The sequence below is a fragment of the Motacilla alba genome, chromosome 7, assembly GCF_015832195.1.
Source record: "Motacilla alba alba isolate MOTALB_02 chromosome 7, Motacilla_alba_V1.0_pri, whole genome shotgun sequence".
NCBI lineage: Eukaryota > Metazoa > Chordata > Aves > Passeriformes > Motacillidae > Motacilla > Motacilla alba.
The window spans coordinates 24,389,857-24,408,214 of record NC_052022.1 but is presented as its reverse complement, the minus strand read 5'-3'; the positions used below and the strand labels follow the sequence as shown (position 1 = coordinate 24,408,214).

The window sequence follows — 18,358 nt, the reverse complement described above, 5'->3', positions numbered from 1 at the left end:
TTGCATTGCTGTTGGCAGGGTGTCACAAGTGTATCTTGCTGTGGATGATCGCCTTGCTTCTCTCAAAACGGATACCTTCAGCAAAACGAGGGAAGAGAAGATGGAAGACCTCTTTGCCCAAAAGGAGGTGATAGACTGTTTTTACATCAGTGGTCCATAGGCTAAATGTGTGGAGGAGCTACTCAGATCTTGTGTCGTCTTGGTGAGATAACACTGACAGTTTTCCTTTTGGCAGATGGAAGAAGGAGAGTTTCGAAACTGGACTGAGAAAATCCAAGCAAGGCTGCTTTCATCATCTCTGGACACGCCTCAACAGCTGCAATCTGTTTTTGAGTCTCTGATAGCTAAAAAGCAAGGACTTTGTGAGATGCTACAAGCCTGGAATAATAGGTAAGAGGACACATGCTGGAATCATGAGCAACACTGATAGTGTTGGTTCTGGGAGAGAAGAGGTTCAGCTGTAGTTTCTTTTACTATAGAGCAGTTACTGTATGGAGCTTGTGCTGAATGTGTTCTACTGGTTGAGAACACACAGCTGATCAGTTGGAACAGAAAATCATTTGAGGCCATATGATAAAAGCATTGTGTTGTAGAGCACAACTTGCATCGGGGGGGGAAATTTTCATTTGAGTAATGGTGGAAGAGATGGGAAGAGGGGAGCATGGGACCTATGGATTGGGTGAAATAGTCACAGAGCTAAAGAAAATGGGCTGTCTTTGGCCATTTGATACATCTTTGGCACGTGTTAGCAGCAATCTGAGATTGTTATGGAGAAACTTCGTAACTTGTGTCATTCAAAGATAACACCAGTAACCTACCTTTTGATTAGTTTTTATTTGGTGGTGGTGGTTTTGTGTGGGTAGTTTTTGTTTGTTTGTTTTATTATTATTTTTTGTTTAAGATTGCAGGATCTCTTCCAACAAGAGAAAGGGAGAAAACGTCCATCAGTACCACCCAGCCCTGGGAGACTGAGGCAAGGTGAAGAAAGCAAGGTATGGCTAACAGGCTATAAACCTCTTAAACATTTTTTTTTCCCTGGGGCAGCGCAATGGTCTTAAGACTGGCTTGAGGTCTCTTTAGTAGTTATTAAACTAGTTCTACTGCATCTTATAGTTTTCAATTCTAAAAGCTTAAATTGTGTGCTAGTATATGTATCTTTTTTCTTGAAAGATGTGAACTAAGAGCCATATTGTGGAGAGGAAGAGTAAGTATGAATAGGAGTTGATGATTTTCTGTGATGTTGTGTAGTGTTGATGTGAACACTGCCATCAGAGAGCTGCAGTCATTGTCAAGTGTGTGCCTAGATAGGAACTGGGCCATCTCCTTCAACCCTAGGTTGTAGTCCATCAGAGGTACCCCTTGTGAAAAAGAAATTACAAATAATATCAAGAGGTAGAGCAAGTGACACAGGAAGGACTGATTATGGCTTTTCAGGATATGATGTTTTGTGATGTATCCTGTGGGAACTGACTGAAGGGATGGATTTTGGACTGCTGCTTCAAGAGCTCTGTCCAAGGATACACATGCCAGCATGCTGAACTTCCACCCTCTGGGGAGCTGGAGCTCTGAGGAAATGTCTGGGCTGCAAGGCAGTACAATATAAGCATCATACCAAGAGGCTGAGCTCCCAATAGTGCTATGGTAGCAAGGTGCACTAAAAACTTCTAGAGACCCTGGATTTGCTCTGCTGCATGCACAAATGCCCCTTCCACTTAACACATATTTGTTCAGTGCTAAAGCAAACCTTACCTTGATCTAGCAGGAAGTAGGTTCTTAGAGAGGGAGTGTAGTATCTAAAACAGCATACACAGGTAACAGCCATCATAAGCATCCTGTGAACTTGAATTGCTGTTCCCTTGTCTTTTTCCTATGGTAACAGATACAGTGACATGCAGAGGCTGAGAAGTGGGTGGGAGTGCTCTGTTGTAATACATCTGTTTTTGTAAGTGCTCCACACAGGAGGAAATAGAACTGTAAAGAGCTTGGCACCAACACTCGTGTTTTGTTATTCTGCCTAGATCAGTAGCATGGATGCTTCCCCACGCAATGCTTCTCCAGCTCTGCAGAATGGAGAGAAAGGTCTGTTACTTATTTTTCATAATATGCCAATAGAAGCATGTTGTAGCCCTTTTCCTGGCATAATATGGGAGCTTTTGTCAAATTTGATAAAGCAGAGAAATACCAAATCCCCATCATGTCACATTTGTTTTTTCTAGTGGTAAGATAGAAGTTGGCCATCTGCTTCTAATATGAAGTTGAATTACTAGTGATTAGGAAGTTGGCCAACAAGAATTTTCCATTGAATTTTAGTTTAAAAACTTTCAGAAGCTTTCTAATTAACTGAATAACTACACAGAATTTGGGAAATGCCTTTTGCCTCTTCTGTGATCTGGTTATGGATGCTGACATCTCTTACCTGTGAGGCATACTGGGAGTTGGTGGGAGCTGAAGGTAGTAGTTTTAAGAGTACACATTTTCTGGAGGTTACGTGCCATGCTGATGAGCTTGCCCAGCCCTTTGGTCTCTGTGGCCTTACCTGCTTTCTAAGTGAAAACCTTCTGAAAGTAGGTGCTGGTTATAGCGTGAGCTGGGAGCAAACAGTATCACTTCTGACAGCCATGTAAAATTATTTCTTCTGTCCTTAACTGTCCTCGTACTCTCAGAGGATCGTTTCCTGACGACTTTATCAAGTCAGAGCTCCACAGGCTCCACCCATCTACAGCTGCCCACCTCTCCAGAGGTTGCATCGGAGCATATGACTGGTGCCACCACACTCTCTGAACAGGACACAACAAGCAGCTCAGAAGGTACAGTTCAGTTGTGATCTTGTATTCTTTCTCTTGCTTTTCTGTGCCAAGTCCACAAGGTCCTTTTAGGAAATGACAAATAACTGGTAACTCTGTGGTCTGTAGTCATTCTTCTGAATTTACAGCTTAAACTTTGATATTGTGATGCAGACCTGACATGTGTCTGTTCCAGATGTGTTTGATGGACACTCACTGGGATCCACCGACAGCCAAGTGAAGGAGAAGTCTACTATGAAAGCTATTTTGGCTAACTTTTTGCCTGGAAACAACTATAACCCCATTCCCTTTCCCTTGTAAGTACTGCGTAATATATATAAAATGTACAAAATGAGCAACCTTGTCAGATTGCAGGCAGAGCCATGCATGCTTCCTTTGCTCAGTGTATAATTTAAGTCAATACTTGAGTTTGCCTGAGTAAGATCGAGAACTGTGTCAAGGTAAGAAGTTTTCTGTGTCCATTCTAGGTGATTATGGGTTAACCACCTTTCTTATGAATGATGTGCCCTTGTGCAAAGCTTAGTTTCTTCTCCTAGCAGGTGTGCCTCCTCAGAGCTCTTGGGGGAGATGAAGGGGTGGGGAAGAGGGGAGAAAGGTGCCTTCTAACTTTGTTGCTGCAGGGAGGGAGTGGAAATGCCTTTCCTTAGCAAAGACTTAACTAAAGCTATGTGCCTGCGTCTTGTTTTTGCTTACAGAGCTCTTCCAAGGGTTGGACTGAAATTGGCATTGTCTGGGTGTAGGTCAGGTTCAATGGCTACTGCATGTGCCCTCAAGTGTCCCTCTCGTGTGAAGATGGGCAGGCTGGAAAGTCTTTCAGCTACTTGGTCTGCGTGCTTTGTAGTGTTTGTCGTTTGACATGAGCCTAACATTTGGCAGCTTGAGTTTAACTTGGGAATCCCACCCCCAGCGTAGGAGCAGAGGCCTTGGGCTGATGAGGTAAAAGCTAAATGACTGACCCTACAGGTCAGTGAAAAAAAATGATACAAGAATCCAGGAGGCTTTGGGAAATTTTCTATGATAAACTGCCTGTTTAGGAAGGAGTCCAGGTTTGTCCTCTGAGTTCACTCTACAGGCTATGCTGCTGGATAGCCAAACCAAACTCAGGCAGGTTTTGGTGCCATTAGAAACAGTGGCTGCTAAACAGAAGTAGACTCTTATTCTAACCTAAAGCTGGTCTTCTGATCCAAGCAGCTTGCTTGAAATGCTGATTGCCCTAACACTCTACCATTTAGAATTAACCACATAGTTATGAATGTGTCTGTTGGGAGAAGCTGATCAGGGCAGCTTTGGTTCCATGCTGAGACTTGCAGCTTGTGCCTGGGAGTGCAGTGATGAGATCTGACCAAAACTTCTTTTCTTTACACAATTTTTTATGATCTACTAACAGTCTGTTGTTTTCATTTAGTGACCCAGATAAGCACTACTTAATGTATGAGCATGAACGTGTACCTATTGCAGTCTGTGAGAAAGAGCCAAGCTCCATCATAGCCTTTGCTCTCAGGTACTGGCGTTATTTGGCTTTTCATCTGACATACTTTGTACTTTTGCAGCTTTTGTGTTTGAGTAATATTTAAATTTTGATGATAGGGAACAAGCATGACAGAATTTCTATATTAAGCCGTGCTGGAGTTTCTGCCAGAAATGGGGTTCTTTCCTCTTACTGCTGAGATAATGGAAGTGCAACTGGATTTTGGGCTTTTTTAGTGGAGCTGTAGTATGCAACAATGACTTGGTTGTGTGGTGCTTCTTTTAATGAGATATCACTAGAGAAAGAAGTGCAACTAAGGCTTGCTCAACCTCTCCAGTTGGAGGAAGTGCAAGTGAGTTGGGGAACAGCTATTAGTATTGATATTGCAGTCTGTTTCTTGCCTACCTTTGGTCATAGCAGCTCTTGTTACTGCTCAGCTCTTCTCACCAGCTGCTTCAGTAAATCTTTGGGTTTGCATGTCACAAAGCAGCAGATTTTTGAAGACGTGCATTCTTAAATTGTGAGAAGGAGAAAAATAAAGGGATATTTTTTCTGCAGTATTTTCTAGAGCAGTTTCTGTTCTAAGAAAAAAAAGTTCTAATAATAAGTAAAAATAAAGTAGAGGTTTTTCTACTGTGGTCTTTTGTTTACTGTGGCTAAGTAAGTCTTTGGGCTGGTATTGCAGAGTTTCCAAGAGAACACTTAATTATTTTGGGTCTTTCTCTTTCCCTTTCTTTTCTTCTTTCCCCATCAGTTGCAAGGAGTACAGAAATGCCCTGGATGAGTTGTCCAAAGCATCTCTGAAGAGCAGTTCTGAAGAAGGACTACAACCAAACAGGTTACATGCAGGAACTACAATACACAGAGTGAAGACATAGTGATGGTAGTGAATAAGCCAAAACTGGGATGGGCAAAAACCCTCAAAATATGCCCCTGTTAGGGTGTCTGCTTTCTGATGGAATCTGACTCATTCCATGTAACCATCACGTACTTCAGTATGTGAGTTTCCATTTCACATTATGGACCGTGCTGGCTCCATCACCTGATCTCTTGGCTGCGTGCATGTGGCAATACTGGGCCTGCTTACGTTTGCTGTGGTCATGGATGGAACTGTTGCTATGACCCTGAGAGATATTTTTAGCAAGATGGAGGAGGACAATTTTGGAGAGTCCCACACCATTACACCTTTAAATGGTGTCTTTTTCCTTTAGTGTTTAGGCAGGAGAGAGAAATAAATGTTCAGGCATAAAGCAGTAGTGTCTTGGGTGGCAGCATTTGTTGGTTGATCACTTCTTTGTTCTTTCTCCTCTCAGCATGTCAGACAGCAAACCCAAGAGCAGCAGCCCTGTCCGCCTGCCTGAGGCCAGCATGTGTCCCCTTCGCAATGCAGAGCCAGAGCAGCGTAAGACTATTTTGCCAAAATCATCCATGGTGTTAATCTCAGCTCAGTCCATTTAGTCCACTGAGTCCATTTAACTTGGATTCTAGTTCATGTGAGGAAGAAAAAGTAGCATTCTGAGTTGAAATTGTAACTAGTCTTAGTGTCGACTTAACACATGAGAGGGATGGGAGTGTGTGGGCTTTTTAGTTTTATGAAGATCTTCTGAGATCAATAGTTCTTATAAAAACTATTATGAGATCAAACTGTCATTCCCTGACTTAATGTTATTATGTAGTGAACCTAGGGTGGTTCTTGAATCTAGCCTGTTCAGTGGGATATGATGCCCTTCTTTTGGCATTGCCTTCTTTAAAGAGATGCAGTTAAAATATCTTGAAATGGAGACATGAAGTTCTTTCTGTATTAAAGACACTTATTCTTGGTCTGTGTTTTCAAATGTCTCTGCACTCTAAGATGCTACTCAGAACACAAGATCATCCACCCTCATGGACCTTAGTTGCCTGAAGTGGCAAATGAGTTATAGTTGAATGGCATCATTGCTTCACATAGAACAATGAATGGGGAGTGTTCATAGGAGTCATGCTGTTATTAAACTGCCTGTGGAAATGCCAACACCATCTTTTCCTTTTCACTGTAGCAAAGAAACCATCTGGTGTTTTGTCTTTCTTCCGTGGCACGGGAGGGAAGAGCCCAGACCTGTCTTCCCAGAAGAAAGAGACCTTACGTGGTGCTGACAGTGCTTACTACCAGGTTGGACAGATGGGCAAAGAGGGAGCAGAAAACCAAGGAGCAGAGGCACAAGGTACAAGACTGCAGAGTTCATCTTCTCTCTTGGGTTGGTACTTCTCCCAAACCTCATTCATCCATGCAAGGCCCCAGATGCACTCCTGCTTGTACTTTTTCAACGGTCCAAGCTCACTCAGCATGCATTGAAAATGAGTCATTTGAAGATCAAATATGTTTTTTTTCCTAAGTACATTGCTTTTCTTTGTGATAAGGGAAACAGGATCTTTCAAATCCAAGCTATGGGGACGTGGAATAGTCTGGTCTTGAATGCCTTTGGACTGAGTTGATTATAGTTAAGCAGCCCTGTCTTTTTCATTTGCTGTTTAGTTCTCATTGTTTTAGCTCATGGAAAATGAATTGAGAGAGGCTGGATTTGTGTCCATAAACAGCAGTGCCCTTCTAGCATATGTATTATATTATACAATTATAGCTGTATTTCTAATTCCCTGGGTATAGTTCTCTCTGTATTCTTGGAAAAAAAAAAGAAAATACTTTTCTTGTAAAGTGAGTTTACAAGTAGTACCTTATGTGGCTTTCTTGGTAATACTAGTGAACAGCCCTGACCAAATGCCCTTTATGCCTTCAGATGATGGAGATGGAGGAGATGGACAGAAGAAACAGGTGGTGAATCCCCATGTGGAACTTCGTGAGTAGTTGTAAATAACAACTTCGTCTTAGCTGGTGAACTCATTTCTTCATGCACATGCAGTGGAAGTCTTGAAGTTAACAGTTGTTTTTTCTTGACATTTTTCTTGGTGTTCTTGGTATCATGAAGAAAAAGCAAATCAAGAAAAGAGCAATGCAGTTTTTACTTACTGCTATCAATCTATTCTGCAAAACTACTCCATAAATTTTTTTGAATTGTTTTTTTGTCTGAACACTTCCCCATGACATATACTATGAGCTTATCTAGAGGGAATTGACTTTCCTGTCAATTTTCCATTTAAATCCCATTGATTGAAACTTCTGAACTGCAATAAGCATGAGAGGGATGTTTAGCACAATAATACTCCTTTGGACACAAGTAGAATCTCATGTAGTAGTGCGTGGTAGTCAGTGCGTGTTGCATGCTGTTATTGAGGAAAAGCATTTTTTGCAGAGTTCTCGGATGCCAATGCCAAGTTCTACTGCCGGATTTATTATGCTGGGGAGTTTCACAGGATGCGTGACGTGATCCTGGGGAGCAGCGAAGAGGATTTCATCCGATCCCTCTCTCACTCGATGCCCTGGCAGGCACGAGGTGGCAAATCTGGAGCTGCGTTCTACGTGACTGAGGGTAAATGCAGTTTCTTCCCCCCTTGTATTAGGGGTATTATTTCTGTGTGGTGGTGTGTCATTTAATTGAATGACAATTCAATTTAATAAATGACACATTTCAGTGTGTCGTTTAATCCCTGATAACCTCTGTCCAGAGGGCTGCTGATTGTTAAGTGGTCACTGAGAAGGGAAAACTAAGTGGGTTGTTCTGGGGTCTTCAATATCAAATTATTTGTCTTTTTGTATGTGCAGGAAAGCAAAATACAGTTCTGTTTTTCAGCAGTAGCAGCTAGGAAGGCCAGTTGAATAGAAGGGTTGTTCTCTCAGGCAGGCTTTAGAAAACAAAAACTTGAGTGTAATTCAAGGAAAACTTGCTGTTAAAGACACAGTGTTTCTTATAATCTCATGTGCTATTGTTAATCTAATTTTTTTTAGAACTTTGGCTGTTTCTAGGCTTCTATGTAAAACAGTACAGAACAAAATGGTCTGTGGAGTGGTTTTATTGGCTATATAGGAAGCCTGTATAGCTGAGGTAGATCTAGTGTAGTCAGTCTCTTGTCCATGATTTACTGGAAGGTAGAAATCCAGGAAGGCTGAAATTCAGAATATGTGAAGTAAAAAGAATCTAGAAATGAGCTTCTGAGGGTAAGGATTTAGGAGAATTGTAGTGCTTTAATTTTTTAAACCATTTCACCTATGTGACAGTCCTAAAAAAATTGTAAATATACATTGCTTACTGTATGTAACCCTGGTGCCTCTGTCTAATGTCAAACAGATGATAGATTCATCTTGAAGCAAATGCCTCGTCTGGAAGTCCAGTCATTCCTTGACTTTGCTCCACACTACTTCACTTACATCACGAATGCAGTTCAACAGAAGGTATTAAAAAAAATGCTTTTTATTTTAGGCAGTGTTCTGTGCTTTAAAGACCTAGCAGAAGTTTCTATTAACCTTTTTCATTCAAATAAAAGAAAATTTTGGAGGGTGTGAGTTACATTAATAATGGGATTTTAAGATGTAAAGTGGAAAGTGTGCTTGGACTTCTGAGCTGTAATAAACAGACAGACAGAAGAGTGGTGCTTCTGGTATGGGATTGCTGATTGTCTCTACACAGATCTTAACTCATGTCTTGTCTTCATTAGAAGCCCACAGCACTGGCTAAAATCCTTGGGGTGTATCGAATTGGTTACAAGAACTCTCAAAACAACACTGAAAAGAAATTGGATCTGCTTGTCATGGAAAACCTTTTCTATGGCAGGAAAATGGCTCAGGTAAGAGCGAAGTGTTCTGTTTCCTTGCAGTGTGGTTGTGACTGGGAGAAAAGAGCAGGGTCATTCGTAGCCATCTAGGTGACTTTTAACTTTGCATGTGCTGTTGCACTGCTCGAAGGTGACAGTTTGTGCCTCTTCCTTGTTATGTGATCCTCAGGAGCTTGATGCCTGCATTGGCTAGTTCAGATAGCTGTTGTGCAGGGTTCAGTCTTTAGAAGTCTTGTTTGTCCCTGTATCGCTGGTGTCTGAGAGGAAGCATTACTAACCTGGTTATGAAAATGTAAAATCTTTTTACAAAACTTTTAGAGGAACTGTCTGGAATTACCGACTAATTTGTTTAGAATGAGAGCCTCACTCAGAGAGAGTTACTCTGTGGTGGGAAGAGTTAATAGTTTTTTCAACCCACTGTTCTTTCTTGGAACCACTTCGGGTGTGGGACAAGATGTTGAGTTCAATCTTGCCCTAAGTGAAGGAAAAGCAATCTTTATCAGGCAGTAGAATGAAGATCTTAAAATGACTAGGGTAAAATTCTCTTTAGAGATTTGAAGCTGAAAAGGAAGTTCAAACAAATATAATTTCTAAACCTAGATAGTATCAGTTCTTTCCACTTTACCTCTCAGTGCCTGACCTCAAACAGACAATGTTTGTGGGAGGAGGTGGATGGAGGGAATTCTGGATGGATGTAAAGATGTTGTGGGTTTTCTTTTTCCTTGTCTGTTGTTTATGTCATGAGGAAGGGCTCAGGCACTACAAAACAGAAACCCAAACAGACTGTGGACTTAAATCCACAGAAGTTAGTGAAATCTTGACTGGACAGAACTTGAACAGCCTTCTCTAACAGGGAGAAGCGGGAGAAGTCCTTGAAGCAGGACTTTGGACTGGAGAAGTCCAGAGATAATTTCCAGCCTCATGATGGGTCTGTGATTTGCCTTGCCTGTGTTAACTGGTGCTTCATGCACCACCCACCTCCCTCTTCAGTGTCTTTGCTGTTGTCAGCAATTAACTCTGTAGAAACTGGCTCGAAAACTGAGTTTACCTAAACAATATAAAAGTAAAGGCACCCTTTTTCTCTTAATTTAGACTAAATATTAGTGAAATAACTTGCCTAAAATGTGTGAATTGAGGTGGTAGAGCTTTCCCAGGCTTACGTGCTATTCTCTACAAGACATTTTTTCTTAATTGTCTTACTCCTAAAGAGAAGGAAAGAGTTGCCCAGCTGTGCTGCCTTCTCAAGTGCTAGGTACTGAAGTGTTTAACCCAGAAAAACGAAACAAAAGTAGTGCTGTTCTCCATTTGCAGGTGTTTGACCTGAAGGGCTCCCTCCGGAATAGAAATGTTAAAACAGACACGGGCAAGGAAACTTGTGATGTGGTCCTGCTGGATGAAAACCTTCTGAAGATGGTTCGGGACAATCCTTTGTACATCCGTTCCCATTGCAAAGCTGTGCTGAAAGCCTCCATACACAGTGATTCCCAGTTCCTCTCCAGCCATCTCATCATCGACTACTCCCTGCTGGTGGGTCGTGATGATACCAACAACGAGCTGGTCGTTGGGATCATTGGTAGGTTGTCTTTTGTATTTTGTTGCTCTCAGATGATGAAATGGTTTTCTTCTGGTTTAGATGTTCATAGTGCTCTTAGAACTGTGCCACCACCAGAGAGATGCGTGTCAGGAAATCTTGTCTTCTCCCTGGTGGAATACCACCCTCACCTCTTACAGGTATTGAAGGTGGAGGCAGTAAGTCTTCTCTCCAGGTCTCCAGGTCTCTGATAAGCTCAGATTAGCATTTGCATTGCTATGAATATATGCAGAGGGTCTCAAAGGTAGTTTAACCGACACTTTGACTCCAGCTGAGTTATTTGTATGCTTTTATGTGTTTAATCTGCTTTTATGTGTTTAATCTGTAAACTTTTGTTTAGTCATGTTTGCATAGGCTTTTAAATCTTGAGTGGAGGGGTTCTAAGGAGAAATAGTATTGGTAGGGTTGGAAGAAAGAAGTTAAACATCATGGGATCTCATGTAATCATATAGTCTGACCTGGATAATGTGGATGGCAATGCAGTAATTACCTTGCTGCATCCTCTGACTTGTGACAGGAATGTAGAGACAGAAAAAGAGGTGGTTTAGACAGACAAACTTCTGTAGTATTAAAGACTTAGAGATGAGGCAATTTTGCAGGATGTGGAGTTGACTTAGGGAAATGGTCTTGAAACCCAGCTCAGAAATGCTTCCAGATGACATCTCAGGACAGGAGGTCTGGATTACACTTACTCTGATAAAGCTCGAAAGCCATTTCAATAACATTTCTAGTTGAGAATTAAAGTCCCAGCTACAAAGGAAGCTCTAGTTTGTTTCAAGTTGTTATTACTTTCTAGATTTGTAGACTCTTGAATATTGGAATAAACAGGATGGGACTACATTGACCATGTGCTTCTCCTGTATGTGTGGCTTTTTGTCACCCTATGTCAAGTCTTATCTGATATATTTTATATGATATTTAAAGTTACCAGTTCCTTCAGCGTTTAACACAAATATCTGAAGGAACTTGGTGTGCACAAACATTAAGAAGAGAGAACATGTCTGCTGTATCAGGCTATCAGAATGTTCTTTAGATGATACCCTGGGAACTTATAAAGTACTCAAGCTAAATTTGTGTTGGACTAGAACTAAAGAATCTTAGCTTGGACTGTGTTTCAATGTGAGGTCAGTATCTCTACCTATTTTAGATCCTTATGTGATACAGGAAACAAGTAAGTTAGGTGTCTGAAAACTGATGCTACTGCAGATTTAGCATTGCAGGCCCAAATGTTCATGTGCTTATATTGACTGAGCATGCTTTCTCTGGAAGGGGCTTGGAAACAATTCAGAAGTTGTCTTCTTGCTGCCCTCTCTGCCAGTCAGGGTCACTGGTGATGTTTCCAGTCCTCCCTATCATTAAGTGGCAGTCCTTTCCATTCTGTTATCAAACCTGCAGGTGGCTGCAGTGATGAGAAATACTGGTTGAAATGGAGAGGTGTCCAAGCCTCAGTGCTTCTAGTGGGGCTTCTGGGATGAGGGTGAGTGAAGTGACCCTTGTAAATGAGCCCTTGACACTCTAATGTGGATAAAGACAGACGTGCTTGGGCAGCCTGTTCTTGTGGACACAGGAAGAGTTGATTGTGATCTTGCTGGACTTTTGAAAGACTGTATTCACCCTACCCAAACATAATCAATACTACAGAAAATGGGGCAACTGCTAGGGAAAACACTGAAAGCACTGCTGCTTTCCTGCCCTCTTTGGGGGGAAATAGATACATTTTAAAACAGTGTTACTTGGACTAAAACAATAAAACATATTTGTGTGTGGATTTTTCTTATTGTAACAGACTATATTCGTACTTTTACCTGGGACAAAAAGCTTGAAATGGTGGTAAAGTCAACTGGCATCTTGGGAGGACAAGGTAAGTCCAGACTGAAAGTGAAGATTTTGATCATGTTTCCTTGTTACATGGAACCTTTCTATAACACTGCTGATAAAGTCACAACTTCCCTACCATGCAAATTGGTGACAGATTAAGTTGTTGGGAACAGAGGAAGGAATAATAGAGTACCAGATTGGAAGGGACCTCAAGGGTTATGTGATCCAACCTTTCTTGGCAAAAGCACAGTCTAGACAAGATGGCTCAGCACCCTGTGCAGCTGAATCTTAAATCCCCTCTGTTGGGGAATCCATCCTTTCACTGGCAAGACTATTCCAATGGCTGGTTGTTCTCATTGAGAAAAATGTCCCTCTTGTGTCTAACTGGAATCTGCCCAGGAATAACATATATCCATTACCCCTCATCTTTTCCATGTGTCTCCTTGTAAAATGAGTCTCCATCTTCTTTTTAGCCACCCTATAAATACTGGAACGTGGTGATATGGTCTCCTCTAAGCAGCCTTTTTTCCAAGGCTGAACAAACCCAGTTCTCTCGGCATTTCCTCATATGGCAGGCTTCCCAGTCCTTGGATCATCTCTGTGACCCTTGTTTGGGCCCTCTTCAGGCTGTCCACATCAGTTTTTTTCCCTTTCCCTGACCCCCGCCCTTTTTTTTTTTATTTTTTAAATATAGCAGGGACCAAAACTGAGTCTGGTATTCCAGGTATTACCTGGAAATAGCACCTCACAGGTGGAAGATAATGCTGGGATAATACTGGTGGGATAATGATTTCTGTCTCTCTGCTGGTGATGTCCTTGTTGATGCAGCCCAGTGTCCTTCCTGCTGGCTTTCTTTGCCACAGCAGCAGCAGCAGCAGCACTGTTCACTCCCACTGAGCTGCTCGTCCAGGATCCTCAGGTCCCTTTCACAGAGCTGCTCCCCTGGGAAATCCCAGCCTGTGCTGTGCTCCTGCATTATGTTTTACCAGGTGCAAAACCTTACGCTTGTTTGTTGTTGAACTTCATAGGGTTCTGTCTTGTTGCTTTCAAGGTTATGCTGTGTGCTGGTGTAATCTCATGTGACACCTGTCTGTACTGCAGTATCTTTGGCCCATTCCTAACTGTTCTTGACTCTTACACATTAGGTAAGATGCCCACTGTGGTCTCTCCAGAACTATATCGGACCAGGTTTTGTGAAGCTATGGACAAGTATTTCCTGATGGTGCCAGACCATTGGACAGGACTGGGCCTGAATTGCTGAGCTAAAGCCCATATTGGGAAAGCACAAGAGGACAATGACATTATAGGCCACTGTCTTCCAGCGGTCTGTCCAGCAGCAAGAGGATTGCAGTTCCATGTCTACACTGACCATGGGCGTCATGTTGCAGAGTGTGAAATCTGCTTGCACTTTATTCCCCCCTTGGAGGATAATAAGCAAACCTGCCTCAGTAAGGATCTAAACTGTAAGGTACCACTGAACAGCACTGACAAGTGATATCCCTGCTGTCAGTAGGGAAGGTGATGCTATTTCCTTCTAAGTACTGGACTGAGATTCTATCCAGATCCCGATGGTGAAGAAGTACACGATCTCTGGAAGTCTTGCACTGCCAAAATGGTGTTGAATGCGCGCAGCTCATGTTTCTGTAGTGGATACTTGGTACTGAATATGTGAAATAAACCCCCCAATTGTGGATGGGGGAGAGAAGAATGAAGTTAATTCATGAGTTCTGCTGTTGTTGCAGAGGTCTGTAATTGACCTATTTAGGATCCATTAATAACTTGTGCTGTTTATGCTCCATAGTTTTAATTCTTACTGGGTTCTGTAAACAGTATTTTTTAAAGGCAGCTCCACATCTATAATGCCCTATGACTCCATTTTTAAAGTTATGTTACTACAGTACAGCTCTGGTTTATCTGTCATAATCACATATTTAGCTGAATCCCATAAAAATCAGTTGTCAGTCATCAGTATACTGCAAAACTCAAAACATATCCCTTTACTCTTAAACAGTACTTTGATCTGAATGTTGCACAAATTCCTGGAAACAGGTAACTAACATACCCTTTAATTTAACAAGACTTGATTGATTATAGTTATGAAGCAGATTAACCCTTTCCTTAGTAAAGGTAGTAAGTTGCTAGACAAAGTGCATACTGCAACTTTCCTCTTAATGCAACTATCATTCCTGGCAGATCACTTCAAATCCATTTCAGTTTCCCTTTACTTTCAAGCAATGCAATTACCTCATGGTGAAATTTTGCCAGGAGAATGTTTTTCTTGCATTCATGACATGATTTTTTTGGTCACAGAGATGAATGTAGTTGTTGTTTTCTGTAAAAAGGAAAACCTGAACTAACAGGTACCTTGTATGATGCATAAGATGTGCAGAGATCTGTGAGTCTCTATTATTACAATAAGCATTTCTTTCCAGTTAAAAAAAAAATTTACTAATTTTTGTAGGTGGTGAGTTTACTTTTTAGTTTCATTATAATACAGGCCAGTAAGTAAGAGGAGTTTTAATGAGTTTGAAAGGCAAGAATTCTGTCCTTTGATTTCCAGTCTCTGATGGAAGAACATCAAATGAGCATGGAATCTGGGACAGGATAGCTCTTAGTGATCACTTGCTCATTCTAACCAGTTGCCTCATAATGCCCTCATCACTGTAACTATGGATTGAATTGTGCATTTTGTTCAGTTCTCTGGTGTTCAGTATTTTTTTTCTGCAGCAGATGGTGGTGGCTGTTTAGGAGTGATCAGCAGTAGGCAGCGCTGAGAGGAAAAGGCCAGCAGTGAGAATTGAGCTATTTGCTCCAAAACCAACCAGTGCAGCTCTTGTCTGAGCTGCCAAGAGGCAACAGTCATTTGTGTTGGAAGGAGCCTTCCCCACCCTATTGCAACACTGTACTAGAGGATGAGCAAAGATGCTGGCCTTGAAGCAGCGGAAAAGAAAGTGTACTGATTTCCTCTGTACAATGTGAGAATTGTTTCTGGGGGTGCACTGTTGAAGGCTGCAGTGATGTGTGCTGTGGAAAGAGGACACAGTACTCCTTGCTTCAGTCCAACACAGCATATCAGGTACAGCTGATCACCTCTGGGATGCATCTTGCCTCTTTTGTTGAAATGTTCTCGCAATTTGCATGGCTGTGTGTGTGGCCTTGTCTAATGAGATAAACCAGTCCATCAGCTCAGTGCTACTCCCACTTCTGTGGCCTCTACCTACTGTCTTGGTTCATCTATGTGAAAGAACCTGCCATGCAGCCTATGTTCCAGTCTCAGTTGAAGTTTACATGTGTTCTCCTCTTTCCCTCCTTAAAGTTTACAGGCAAAAACTTGACTGTCCTGGCCAGCTAAGGTGACCCAACAGCAGCTAATTATCTTGTCTTCCACCTTTGTCAGTATGTGGATTGGTGGATGGAGCACGAGTGTGGGCATGGCACCTGCACTAGGCTGATGTGGTGTGCTAGCCAGGTCTGTCACCAGTAACCCGCATCCTTGTCCTGGGATGGGTGGCTGCTCTGTGCTGCTCGTCTGCCAGAGTCCTGAGCAGATGGCTGTAAGCAGCTTCATCATCTGACAGTGGCTAGTACTCCTCTGAATAGGACAGCATGAGGCCCCCAGCACTGCAGAAGGGAGAGAGAGAATATTTCACTGTTTTGCAGCCTGCGAGCAGAGCCAGAGCCATGTGAATGGTGCCCAACTTCTTGGGCTGAAGTTACAGCAGTTGGAAAGATTTGTACGAATGATCTTGAGCTGGTATCAACAGTTAATTTTTGGCCAGGACGCGGCTGATAGACTAGTCCTGATTAGACTGGAGTATAGCATAAACTACTGGTCATGAGTATCACAGTAGCTGCAGTATCAGCTGGAGTTGGGTCATCTTGGATGTCCTGTGATATAAAGCTGTAAGCATTTCTAGTCCAAATCCCAGCAGCTGAATGGGTCTCCTCAAATGTTCCATTTTCAGTATGATAGTTGTCCTGGCATTTCAATTACTACCAAGCTTAATTTTCTCAGAAGGAGAGCAGTACTTAATGCAGAACAAATCTTTGAGAGCTGCTGTGTTCAGTCTGTGTCCTTGTAGAATTCCTAAGGATGAACCCTTTGGTCAGAGCTTATTTCTTTCTTTATAACGCAGGTTTAGCATATGTGTAAGTAAATCCCAGTTGCAAATATGAAGACTGAATTTCTTCAGAGCTGCACTGACTCTTCTGTTTTGATCTGAGGCTTTGAGACAAGTGTCTACATCTTGTCCACGTCAGAAGCAATGACTTTGAGTCAGCATGCGGACAGCGGAATGCCTTCTAGCAGCCCAGGGATGCATTCTGTCCCCAAAAAGCACATGAGGGACTCTTGCTGGTAGAGCAGTTCTGTTGGGCTCAGGGGAGTTACCTGTGGAGTCTCTGTGAGAATGACCAAAACCAAATGAATTGCTCACTAGCTGGTGGCCAGACCAGTCATTCTTCAAAGCACTTAATGTACTATAATGTATGCATTTCTATTCTAACTTGGTTCAGCTGTATTTTATAAAATTGATGCGCTAAACTATTTGAGAATAATTGCCTTGACTACTTGGAGAATCAAAATGTAATGTATGTAGATACAAATAAAGTGACTAAAGTATACTTGAGTCTGTTCCATGTGTAGAGCACTTAGGTCTCATTGCACCCCATTTTCTTGATCAGGGGCAAGGCTGCTGCTCACTGTGCGGGGATTGCTGTGCTGGAGAGTGCCAGCTTTGTGTGCGGTGTAAGATGCCTGTCCTGTCTCTGATGGAGCAGCACCTCTGGGCAGCTCCCCAGGGCAGTGGCAGTAGAATGTGCCAGTAGCCTTTTACACAGTTCTGTCTTCTCTGCAGCTGCTTTTCACCACAGTGCTGCGTGACACAGGGATCCAGTTTTGTCCAGCAGGCGGTGGTGTGCCTTTGCCCGGTTCTGCCGCAGTGTAGAACACATTCCAGGTATTTCCATAATCTTTTAAGTGGAGTAGATAAAAATCCAAGAAGCATATTCTCTTGATTGTTTCACATTAACCTGATATATAGTAACCTCCTTGCTAAGGCTTAAAATAATTTGTGATTAGTTCTGGGAAGGGGAGTTGTTCATTCCTAGAATATGAAACCCTATCTAAAACTTGAGGATTTTACCTGTATTATGTGCAATCACCATTTTTTGCCAGGTGAGTGAGTTCTTTCATCTACTGCAGTATCAAACTGCATCAGAACCTGTCCCCCCATAGGGGTATGAGCAAGGAAAAGATGGGTTACTCAATTCAGTGCTGCCTTCTGTGGGTGTAAAGATGAGTGGCTTCTGGCATGAAATTGAGGAGCACAAATGCAACCTTAGTTCAAGAAATAATGATCTGGTGACCAAAGGTAGGATAATAAAGTAAGTGAACACAATTACCAAAAAGAGCATTGAACTACAGTTGAAGAGACCCGATGGGAATATAGAAACTTTTCTCCATTGTTTACATAGGATATTTTTCTAATATAGTTTCAGCAAACATGAAACACCCTGGGTATGAAAAAATGAAGTATCCTGGGTATGGGCTTGTTACTGGACTAGCTGAGATCTTGTGTCATAACTAAAATAAACTTCCTGCCAGGTGAAAGAGTTACGCATCTATGACAGCACAACTGGGATTGCTTCATGTACACATATGCACATAACAAGAGAAAAAAAGTTTTCTTTTTCTAATAGGATTATCAATATTATTTAAAATATATATTATAGGGATAATTCTAATTTCTAGTTGATCTGTAATTAATTCTGACTGAAGTGTATTCTTGTTAATGTGTATGCTAAGGTAGAAAAAGAACAAGAGAACTTTATGTGACTCCATAGCAGCCTATAACATGCAGAAATTATATTATAACAGTATTCTGCTTTTTCTCTATTAAGCCCTAAAAAGCAGAACATCTTCAGGCTGTATTTTCCATGTCAGATCAGTTGTACAGTAAGAATTAACTAGAACTC

General features: G+C 41.9%; 1 protein-coding gene across 10 annotated transcripts in view; it reads left to right on the top strand.

Annotated features, from left to right (window-relative positions):
- The window catches only part of PIKFYVE (phosphoinositide kinase, FYVE-type zinc finger containing), a 64,063-nt gene extending 47,060 nt beyond the window's left edge, over positions 1 to 17,003 (top strand). For 7 of the 10 annotated variants that reach the window (XM_038143597.1, XM_038143595.1, XM_038143599.1 and 4 more), the window contains 18 exons: positions 19 to 127; positions 236 to 390; positions 902 to 992; positions 2,019 to 2,079; positions 2,664 to 2,807; positions 2,980 to 3,100; positions 3,500 to 3,544; positions 4,210 to 4,305; positions 5,027 to 5,110; positions 5,586 to 5,674; positions 6,309 to 6,473; positions 7,044 to 7,103; positions 7,557 to 7,733; positions 8,490 to 8,593; positions 8,857 to 8,985; positions 10,285 to 10,546; positions 12,351 to 12,425; positions 13,528 to 17,003. In XM_038143597.1, the coding sequence (XP_037999525.1) occupies positions 19 to 127; positions 236 to 390; positions 902 to 992; positions 2,019 to 2,079; positions 2,664 to 2,807; positions 2,980 to 3,100; positions 3,500 to 3,544; positions 4,210 to 4,305; positions 5,027 to 5,110; positions 5,586 to 5,674; positions 6,309 to 6,473; positions 7,044 to 7,103; positions 7,557 to 7,733; positions 8,490 to 8,593; positions 8,857 to 8,985; positions 10,285 to 10,546; positions 12,351 to 12,425; positions 13,528 to 13,643 (2,083 nt within the window). In that variant the 3' untranslated portion in view covers positions 13,644 to 17,003. The remainder of the gene's footprint in view (positions 1 to 18; positions 128 to 235; positions 391 to 901; positions 993 to 2,018; positions 2,080 to 2,663; positions 2,808 to 2,979; positions 3,101 to 3,499; positions 3,545 to 4,209; positions 4,306 to 5,026; positions 5,111 to 5,585; positions 5,675 to 6,308; positions 6,474 to 7,043; positions 7,104 to 7,556; positions 7,734 to 8,489; positions 8,594 to 8,856; positions 8,986 to 10,284; positions 10,547 to 12,350; positions 12,426 to 13,527) is intronic. The other 3 variants (XM_038143598.1, XM_038143596.1, XR_005257656.1) reach the window with 2 other exon arrangements.
- The last annotated feature ends 1,355 nt before the right edge of the window (positions 17,004 to 18,358 follow it).